We start from the raw sequence: 10,624 nt of genomic DNA on the forward strand, positions 1-10,624 counted from the left end.
GGGAGTAAATAGTAAGAATGTGCCACCTTCCTGCTCTCATGTGGATCTAAAACTAGAACCTGCTTCTTCTGGTTCAGCTGATTAGGAGAGGCTTGTGTACTGGCTGATTATTTTATGGACAAAAGCTTATAATGTGATTGGAATCTCCAAATACTTCCACTTCATATCTCTTCCTTTCTTCTTCTGGTGGGTATCTGGATGGGTGGGTCAACAACACTTTTTTTGTACGTTGTTGGTCACTCCCATTCTGTAATGTACACCTTATCTTCTCTCCACTGTAGGGCTGTACTTTCTGTACTGAGTCAGGAATCTTCTGCAGCCACTGCTGCTACCCATCTCCCACATTTATTCTAATAGAAGACCTAAGGGAGAAAACAGTTTGGGGGGGAAGAAAAAAAAAGAATTCCAGAGGATCAAGGTTGGGGAAAAAGCTTGAGAATTAGATCAAAAGAAACAATTTAAATGAGTTAACGGAACAAAATACAACTAAAAGAACCAGTGAGCAAAAGCATAAGAAAATATCCCAATAAGAGCAACCCCCCCAAGACCTTTAATAAAACTTACTCAAGTGCTGAATTAACAATTGTAACTAGTAAACTGAGGAACCGTGCAAAGCAATGAATAATCAAGTCATTATTACAGTCTGCGAAGGTGTTCTGGGTAAAAATAACCATTTAAAGCTTACTATACTGTTAATGCAGTAGGTGTAGAAAGGGAAAAGTGCCTAATGGCTGGAATAAGTTTGGGGGCAATGTTGCAGTTCCCTGTAGAGCTGGCTGCAGGACGATGCCTTTATCAGATCTTGTCTGGCAGCAATAACAAAAGAAGGGGGGATGGAGTATGGCAGAGGTACTCTGGGAAGGACAGTGCTTTTACTGAGACCTTGTCATGCTTGGAGGAGAAGGGAAGAGCAGTTCATAGCAGCTTCCGAATTGTTTAATGCAATTTTTACTCCATCCTCTCTTGACTGTGCCCCTTTCAGATATCTGCAAGATAACCAAGATTGACTTCATGGCTGAGACCGAATGTGTGGTCTTTTCTTCTGCTGCTTTTCTACACGTTGGTGGATTTTTCCGGCAATGACGCAGGCACTCTTTTCTGGTCCGGAAATACTTAGGAAACATACTGCTTATTTCTTTTTCTGTATTTGTGGGAAGAATATAAATCCTTGAGGGGCAACAAAGTTTCCCAAACCAATCGCAGAGACTCATTGGACAAGGGTGGTCATTGTTCTCCCATCTGGAGAGTTGTCCTTCCTCTCAAGGGCTGTTGTAGCTAATTCTTTTCTGTCTGGACTAGAGCCACAAAAAGTAACTGATACTCACAGTGTGCTGCTTTTTTTGGGGGGGTGGGGGCAGGGAAATGTGAGATCTAGCACTTCTTAAACATTGGAAGGATTGAAGGATGGAGTCACAGCTGTTAGGGTTGTGGAAACCTCTATTCACAGAGGTAGCAAAGGGAGAGATTCTGATTCACAGCAGAGGCTGAAGATTCTCATGTTCATTTACAGTTCTTCCCATTGGTCTTTGTCAACTCAGGTCGACGATATGTTCATCTACTCTGACTCTAGTGCCAATAGATATGAGCATATGCCCTGACTCTACTGCTGTGCTAGGTCACCCATGAGAACTGGGCACCGTACAGAAAGAGAAACCCAATTAATCTACAGATAGGAAAGCAAATTAATTACTCTCCCGGGCGGCTGTAGCTCCAGGCAATGTCTGTTGCATGCTGTACTGAAACTTGAAATTACAGTTTTCAGACCTGTACTACGTTCAGGCTGGGGCAGTATTACTTGAATAAAGTTACTGCCTCTTGCTATACGTCTGTCTGACTGCACTTGGTCTAGAACAGTTGACTAGCCTGCATGTTTTGTGGGATGAATATAGAAAGTTAATTATCCTTCTTCTCACCCCTCCTCTTACCCCACTTTTTTTTTTTTCTTTTTAAAATAGACATACACAAACCAGACACTGATACAGTTCCTCCTGACTGCTCAAAACCTTCTTCCCAGTACTCTCCTGGAGCTGTTTTCCTGGAGACGGCATGTTTAGTTATAGTTGGTGTACATGAGCATTGCATGCATCTGTTTTCCTTAGTTTGGCTCCTTCTCAGAGGAAGTGCATTGTCGAGGAACATAGTAGGTGTTTAACTTTTCTAGGTGCCATATCAGCATCCCCACTAGGGATGTGGTCCGTTTCTCCAGTTGTTAGGAACCTGGACCAAAGCCAATTTTGCCCCAATGTCCTTTGCCTTCTTGTAGGTTCTCATTAGGCCCTTTATAAGTCACTGCTGAAGGTTCCAGAGGCATCTGAGTGATCTGGTCCGTAGTTTTGAAAAATAATACATCACACATTGCTTAAGAGGAACTGAACAGGTAACATTCCCCTACTACTACTTCCCAAGAGCAAACAGGAATTCCTCCTAGGTCTAGTGGAGAACTTGCTGTGACTGGCAAGCAGCCATTGCTGGAGCTTGACTCAGTCTGTCTCTGGCCAGTGACTAGGCTAAGTGCATGTGGTACTTCTGCAACTTTGCAACCACAGAAAATCCGTATCTATCCATCAAGAAAGCTTATGCTCTATGATCCTACCTTGAAAAGGCTTTGAGGATCTAGAGATACTGATCTTGGGGACAAGAATTACTGCAAGAGTGGTTAAACATTGGAACAGGCTGCCCAGGGAAGTGGTTGAGTCACCATCCCTGGAAGTATTTAAAAGACGTGTAGGTGCGGCACTTAGGGACATGGTTTAGTGGGCATGGTGGTGTTGGGTTGACGGTTGGACTCGATGATCTTAGAGGTCTTTTCCAACCTGAATGATTCTATGAATTGGGGAGAATGCAAAAGGGATTGTTGCAGAGACCTGTGGGATACTAATGGGAGGCTGCTGTAACTTCAGTGTGGACACGTTGCCTAATGTGCATAACTTTTATTCACTCAAAGCTAACCTCCTAAGTTTCTGAATGAATCTGACCCAGCATAGTCAGTGTGACTTAGTGAATTGTCATCTGGTTTCTACAGTTTTGAGCTGTGCTTCATCTGGTTTAGTGTATCAAGAACCTGAATCCTTAAATACTAATGCTGTGAACGGTTGTTACAGCATTGCAGTAGCAATTAACAATATCCTAATGATACCTTTTAAAAATACGTTCACATGCTGGAAATGTATTTTCTTTAACAGGATGCCTGAGTATATCTATAGAGACTTGATATATCAAAAAGCTTGTGTCGTGCAAATGTAATGTGATCAGCAGTGACGCCTTGGACTTTTAACGAAGTGCCTTGTAAGCCAGATGCCTAATTTCAGAAGGAACACTAATTCTGTGAAGTATGGTTTTCCTTTATATAAAGGCATCCAGGATAAGTTTTACTGAAGAGAAGCAATGTAACTTGCAGCCCACCAGCGTACTGTGGTGGGGTTTTTTTCAGTACATGTCAGATTATTCAGAGTAGGTTGTCTCTGAAATGGAGGGGTAAAGTATGCTGCATTCATTACAGTATGCATTATTACTTAACATTAGATAGAACACAGCAAAGAAGCCACCGCAGAGGAAACCTGCACTTCATAGGATCACAGGACAATTGAGGGTAGAGGAGTGGGGGGGATGTCAAGATGTCTCTAGTCCAATCCTGTTCTCAAATCAGGGTCAGCTCTGAGATCAGGCCAGGTTGCTCAGGGCTTTATCCCGTCAGGTCTTGGAAAGGACCTTCAAGGGTAGAGACTGCACACGCTCTCTAGGAAGCCTGCGCCACTGCTTAATTTTCCTCATTCCTTACATTGTTTGAACCTCTCTTACTGCAATTTGAGCTGTTGTCTCTCAACCTTCTGATGAGCACCACTGTGAAGAGCCTGGCTCTCTTTATAACCTCATCGTAGGTATTGGAAGGGTGCTATCTTGGAAAGGACCTCCAAGGGTAGAGACTGCACACGCTCTCTAGGAAGCCTGCGCCACTGCTTAATTTTCCTCATTCCTTACATTGTTTGAACCTCTCTTACTGCAATTTGAGCTGTTGTCTCTCAACCTTCTGATGAGCACCACTGTGAAGAGCCTGGCTCTCTTTATAACCTCATCGTAGGTATTGGAAGGGTGCTAGTAGATTTCCCATGTGCCTTCTCTTCAGTTTTCTGGTAATTGCTCATATATGCACAAGTAGAAATCAAGAAGGGGCGATTACAATAAACTGCATGTCAGTAATATGGGGAGACAAGAAAGAACAGTATTAAAGAAACAAAAATAGAAAAAGGAAGTCTTACTTCATCTTTAAATTTAACTTTTTATTTCTTTTTTCCAATTTCTAAGCTTGTAAACTTCCCTGACTTTCCTGAGGGAACCAGAGTTTAAACCGAGAAGCTTTTTTTGGTGGTGTTTCAATTCTCTCAAATTTGTTTAACAATTAGATGCTCTACTAATATAAATTGACATGATTCAGTTGACTTTACTTGAGTTACTTTGATTTCAGCTATCTTTCAAGTTTCAGTGTTTGCTTCTTAATATAATTACTGTGAATTACTGTGAATATGCTTTTTGTCATACAGATAATTTCTGTAGGTCAGCCATCATAGTGACCAAATGACTTGAGAATCCTATGGGGTAATTGCTTCTTGTGGTGAACCCTTTCTTGTACAACAGACGGATACTGGCCATCTCCCACCCCGATATCTAGTTACCTTAAATATTTTCTTTTCTTTTTCTCCCCTCTCTCCCCTGTCTCTTTCCCTTCTCTTTCTCCCCCTGCCGCCCCCCCCTTCCCCCTCTCTCTCCCCCCTCTCCTCTTCTCACTGTTTAGTTGAATGTTGCAGTTGTCCTTACTGGTTAAAGATACTGAAACTAACAAGAAACTGCTAGGGGTTTTTTAAGGTTCAAATCTGTCACCCAAATAATGGAAGCACTGTGTGGTCATGTTCTCCATCTTACTGCATTGCTGTTTATGTTCCTGTGTGTTAGCAAGTAAGTTCTTGAGTCAGGAAGTTCTGCCTGTCCAAGAGGAAAGCTCTCCTGAGAGACTGAACTGACTTAAATGTTTTTCTGAATTAAAATTGAAGGAGTTAGTGGAAAAGTATGCAAAATATTTTTTTTTTCCATCGTCAAGACATTGAGGAAACACGAATTTTTTGTGCACGGTGATACTTCTGTATTGTCCTTTTCTGTTGTCACAGTGAGGTACTGTGATTGTATGTACTGATTATTTCTCTTTAGTACTTCGAAGTGATATACTTAGAAATTTGCTCTGAAGTTCTGTATTTGCAATGCTGTAATTCATGGATAATACTTCTAAAGTACTTTTGGAAAATCAGTTGGACAATAAGGTAGAAGTAATTGCATCATAATTCCTTTTTTGTACATTGCAAAATTTTAATGCAAACTTCTTTTCCTTTTGCAACAGGTTCCGACTGTAAATCTGTGCCGGGACCAGTTAATTCATCACCTGAGATTAGTCTGAAATGGGAAAGTGGGCCTAGTGCTGTCATACATTCTCTGCTGGCTGTAAAAAACGGTTTTCTTCAGTGTCACGTAGAGAACTTCAGTGCTGAATTTCTAACATCTTCCCTCACAAACATTCAGCATTTTCTAGAAGATGAAACTGTCGCAGAAGTGATGCCTATGAAGATAAAAGTTTCTAATGCAAGGATTAATTTAAAAGTATGTTAACAATGAGCTATTTGGCTGCTCTAAAGAAATTCTACTCTTGTTTCTTTGATGATAAACTACTAATCTGGATACAGTTAACTTCAAAGAAACTGCTGTCATACTCTGGAAGGTCTTTAGATAACACTAAAACAATTTAAAAATCCGTAGATTTGGTTAGCTCTGTGGTATGCCTGGAGGGGAATTCTCTGCATGACCAAGCTATTTATCTGAATTAGTATTTTATACTTTTTTCCTCCTCTCCCAGTCTCTTTTGTAGAGTGACAGTGTCTGGGAGTTTTATAGGTAAGGTATACCAAGTTCCTAGAGGCACAATGTGGGTTTTTCTAGTTGGGCTTTTTTGCTTAGCATAGTAATGGTTTTCTAATTACAAAACACAGATTTTTAGAGGTTAATTCTCTCTCCTACTTAGAGGATAGTTCTTGCAATGAAAGTTCAGTACAAAAGTAGGAAAAAGGTTATGGGAATTCCAGTTCAAACCACTTGAATGCTGTTTCTTAGAACCCAGATTTCATGTTCTGCCCTACCTAGAAACAGATACTAAATAATGCAAGCTTTTCTCACCACTGTAGCTTAAAATAGTAACGTTAAGAGGACACTCCTGCTCAAGTCTCCTAGGGGATTTTCTTTCAGACATTTAAAGGAGACGGTGAGTTCTGTGCTGCACAACCATTGAATATAAAGATAAGGACACTTTTTTTTGGGGGGGAGGGGGAGAAACAACAAAACCCCAAACATACATATAACTATAACATTGCTTCAGAAATTAATAATCACCCATATAAACTTTGTTCAAAGTGAGGACTGGAATAGCAGCTCCAGTTCTGCATCTGGGGCTAAGACCTTGATTCTACGAAGATCATTCTTGACTGGAAGGGCAATTGTTATCTCTACGGTGTTCTACTTAAAGTGCATCAGTATTCCCTCCCTCCATGATGCAGCTTTTCCATCCCCTGAGGATCCTTAGGCGCTTGTTTAGGGCCGTTTCTACTACAGGAGTAGTGCAAGCACTTTCTGTAAGAGTTGTGGATCTGTTCCTCAGATTTCAATGTATCACAAATGTGAATGCCCAAATGCAAGAAGGAATGCTGGTTTATTGGCAAGACGGCAGACTTAAACAAAATGTTCTTGAGAAGCAGCTGTTTGAGGTGGGGAATACACATTAATAAATCATTAGTAAGAGTCTGCTTGGCAGCGAAAGCACTGAAGTGCTCACTCAGCAGCGCACACAAGTCACAGTGAAGTTACTCATGATGGTTGACAAACTGCAAATTTGACATACAGATAGGAAAGGCTGAGAGAGTTGGGGTTGTTCAGCCTAGAGAAGAGGTGGCTTCGGGGAGGCCTTATTGCAGCCTACCAGTACTTAAAGGGGGCTTATAGAAAAGATGGCGTCAAACTTTTTAGCAGGGCCTGTTGTGACAGGACAAGGGGGAATGGCTTTAACCTAAAGGGGGGTGCCCCCTCCGGAAGCATTCCAGGTCAGGTTGGACGGGGCTCTGAGCAACCTGATCTAGTTGAAGATGTCTCTGCCCATGGCAGGGGGGTTGGACTAGATGACCTTCAGAGGTCCCTTCCAACCCAAACTATTCTAGGAGTCTATGATTCATTTCTCTAGAGTTGTTGGGTAATAAAGAGCGAGAGGGCATGGTTCAAATTTATGCTTCATTGCCTGTTCGATGCAGTATATTCTTCTATTTCTTCTGCATGAGACTTGATGCAATGTATTTCATGGGGGGGAAGAATTTAAGAAAGGTTATTTTATTTTTTGCATTTTCTACTGCAATCTTAGTGCTGTTTCAAGAAACTTTGGCAGTTACATCTCAACAGCTTTCTTGTGATGTGCTTAATGTCAATATGTATGGTTTCTGATTATACTGGCTGCATTATTCTGCTTGACAGGATAATGAACTATAAAGACTTCCTGGGGAGACCCCAAAAGAAGTAATTTGTGAAGTTTCTCTTCTGTTGAGTACAGTAATATAATGGAACTGCAGCTGGTGTCATCCCAAACTAAATTCTAAAAAGACAAAATCCGCTCAAACAAACTAAATTCTAAAAAGACAAAATCCGCTCAAGAATGATAGCTGTACCCATTCAATCTTCAAATAGTTCAAGGGAAAATCAGATACTATATAGTGCAGGCTTCTTACCTCTGACTCTGAGAGCTCCTAAGCTAAAGAATGTCTTGAGTTGGGATATAATCTTACTGAGATGTCTGTAAAAATACTTTGAAGTATTTTAGTCAGACTGTATATATTGAGTTCAGCAGACTTACTCCAGAGATAAATTTGGGCCTTTAATATGATCCCCAGGGAAAAAAAATGGAGCAAAAGTTGAGCGGAGATTCCATTAGAAAATTCTACTCTGAAATGTTCTCTTTCAAGTTTCATCAAATCCACTTATGTTTAATTGAACATCTTAATTAGCTATTTTGATTTCCTGGTAAACTCATTTTTGAATATTTATATTTTTTAGGATGACAGTCCACGTGAAAATCTCAAGGCATCTGAGCTGGTACCCATAAAACTACATATTGACATACTCTGGATAGAAAGAAATGATGATGGCTCTTTTCTCATTAGAGGTTTGTATGTTCCTGCACCTTGATATCTCAGTATTATAATCTAATTATTATTAATACTGTTTTTTTCCTCTGTGCAGACATGTGGCTAATAATGAAAAGATAACCGATGATAATTTGTGTAAGTTGTGTTGCCATATACCTTAATTCTAAGTGTAGTCACATAGAGGAAAATTACTTTTTTGAATAATGTATTGGCTGTGATAACAACCCACAGCTGAATCAATCTGAGAGAAATAAAAATATGCATATAACTTCATCAGGATATTCTTCATCCGTGCGTATCACTTCGTCATGATAAGTCTAAGGTTCCTTCGACTGACTACAAACCAAACAAAAAAAATTGCCTTTCTTTACAGAGTACTAAGATGGTTCCCTGTTGTCTTTGTGTTTTTTGTGTTACGGGAAGTAATAGAGAATATTGTAAACAAAAGACTATTTGAGAAGTACAAGTAGCAGTTTTCAATTCTGTATATTACGGTGGTGTCCTGGCAGCTTATGACTGGGATTGCACTGAGACTTGTATTGCGAACAGCGATTTAACTTTGTACTTTTTACCAAACAAGTATACACTTAAAATTTTTTTTCCTACATGTATGGGCAAATACTAAGTACTCATAACAAGGCAATACATTTAGAGCTGGAACTTTACTGTTGTCTTTCAGATATGTCAAAGAATCATAATCTAGGTTGGAAGAAGCCTCTCGAGGTCATCTGGTCCTACTCCTTGCTCAAAGCAGGGGCAGATTAGTTCAAGTTGCTCAATGCTCTGTCCAGTCAAGTTTTGAGCATCAAAAAGGCGATACCACAACCTGCCCTAAATAACCTGTCCCAGTGTTTGACTACCCTTACGGTTAATTTTTTTTGTAATGTCTAATTGGAATTTCCTTTGTTGCAGCTTCTGTCTATTGTCTCCTGTCCTGCCACCTCAAGACAGAGGTGCTTGAGCACTTGCCAAGCTTCTCAGGGAAGTCTGGTCCATCTTCTCTATACCCTTCCACTAGGTAGGCAAAGTCGGCATTAAGATCACCCCATAGCCGCCTCATCTTCAGATTTGACAAGTACCTCTCTCCGAGACCCTCATTTGTACATCATGTGCTCCTGGCCACGATTATCTTGGTGATCCTCTGCTGTCAGTAGCTTTCCCACACTAGGGAATCCAAAACTGGATCCAGTATTCCAGATGTGGTCTCACTGGTGCCGAGTATAGGGGAATAATAACTTCCCTCATCTTGCTAGCTATACTCTTGCTAGTCAGCCTGTATGTGCCTGGTCTTTGCTCTCAGAGCTCACTGCTGGCTCATGACAAATCTTGTTGACCAAGGCCTACAGGTCATTTCCTGCAATGTTGCTTTCTGTCCAGTTGGTCCCCAACCTGTAGTGGAGCAAGAGGTTATTCGCTCCCAGCTGCAGGACTTCACACTGGCCTCAGCTGCACTTCACGAGGCTCCAGTCAGCCCATTTCTCCAGCCTGTCCAGGTTCCTCTGAAAAACAGCCTTGCCCCCAGTGTGTCAGTCACTTACCCTTCAATTTGGTATTGTTCACAAAATTGCAGAGGGTGCACCCACCCTTTCATCCAGGTCCTGAATATATTAATCCAACAATATGCAATGTATTGTATGACTTGAGGAAGAGGAGGCTGCAGGGTGATCTTAATGCCCCCTTCACCTACCTGATGGGAAGGTATAGCAAAGATGGACCAGACTTCTCAGAGGTATGCTTGTGGCATGATTCGCTTGTATCTTAATTTCTCCACATTATCTAATACATTGTTCGAGTGTTTAAAGATGTTCAATGCATTTTGGTCATCTTTTTATACCAAACATTGGAAGAAACAGTAATTTAGTGAGAAAATACATAGTTTTAAGGTTTCTTTCAGCTCATATTTTTCCCCTTTTTGCTGAAGTGCTTTGGTCCCTATTCGTGTCATGGACTGTTCAGGTGCAGTGACTTCAAAGGCATAGGTCAAATGCTACCTGCACTGCAGTGATTTATTTATCTGCAGTGCTACCTTTTTGAGTCCTCGTGTGTGTGTGTGGTGGGAGGAGGGGGTAATGAACAGAAAAGTCTTGTTTAGAAGGAAATGTTTAAAAAAGAAAAAAAAAAAAGAACCAAGAGTATTTTTTTAGACTACTAACAACCCCCTGGACTTGGGGGTACTGGTGGATGAAAAGCTGGACGTGAGCCAGCAATGTGCGCTCGCAGCCCAGAAGGCCAATGGTATCCTGGGCTGCATCAAAAGAAGCGTGGCCAGCAGGGCGAGGGAGGTGATTCTGCCCCTCTACTCTGCTCTGGTGAGACCCCACCTGGAGTACTGCGTCCAGCTCTGGAGCCCTCAGCATAAGAAAGACATGGACCTGTTGGAGCGGGTCCAGAAGAGGGCCATGAAA

The 10,624-nt window shown here is 41.2% G+C and overlaps 1 protein-coding gene across 1 annotated transcript in view; it reads left to right on the forward strand.

Moving 5' to 3' along the window:
- The window catches only part of UHRF1BP1L (UHRF1 binding protein 1 like), a 47,221-nt gene that overhangs the window by 32,702 nt on the left and 3,895 nt on the right, over positions 1 to 10,624 (forward strand). The window contains exons 17-18 of the mRNA XM_019470851.1: positions 5,387 to 5,643; positions 8,128 to 8,236. Coding sequence (XP_019326396.1) covers positions 5,387 to 5,643; positions 8,128 to 8,236 — 366 coding nt within the window. The remainder of the gene's footprint in view (positions 1 to 5,386; positions 5,644 to 8,127; positions 8,237 to 10,624) is intronic.

Source organism: Aptenodytes forsteri, unplaced genomic scaffold (assembly GCF_000699145.1).
Source record: "Aptenodytes forsteri isolate BGI_AS27 unplaced genomic scaffold, ASM69914v1 Scaffold128, whole genome shotgun sequence".
In the NCBI taxonomy this organism is placed as follows: Eukaryota; Metazoa; Chordata; class Aves; order Sphenisciformes; family Spheniscidae; genus Aptenodytes; species Aptenodytes forsteri.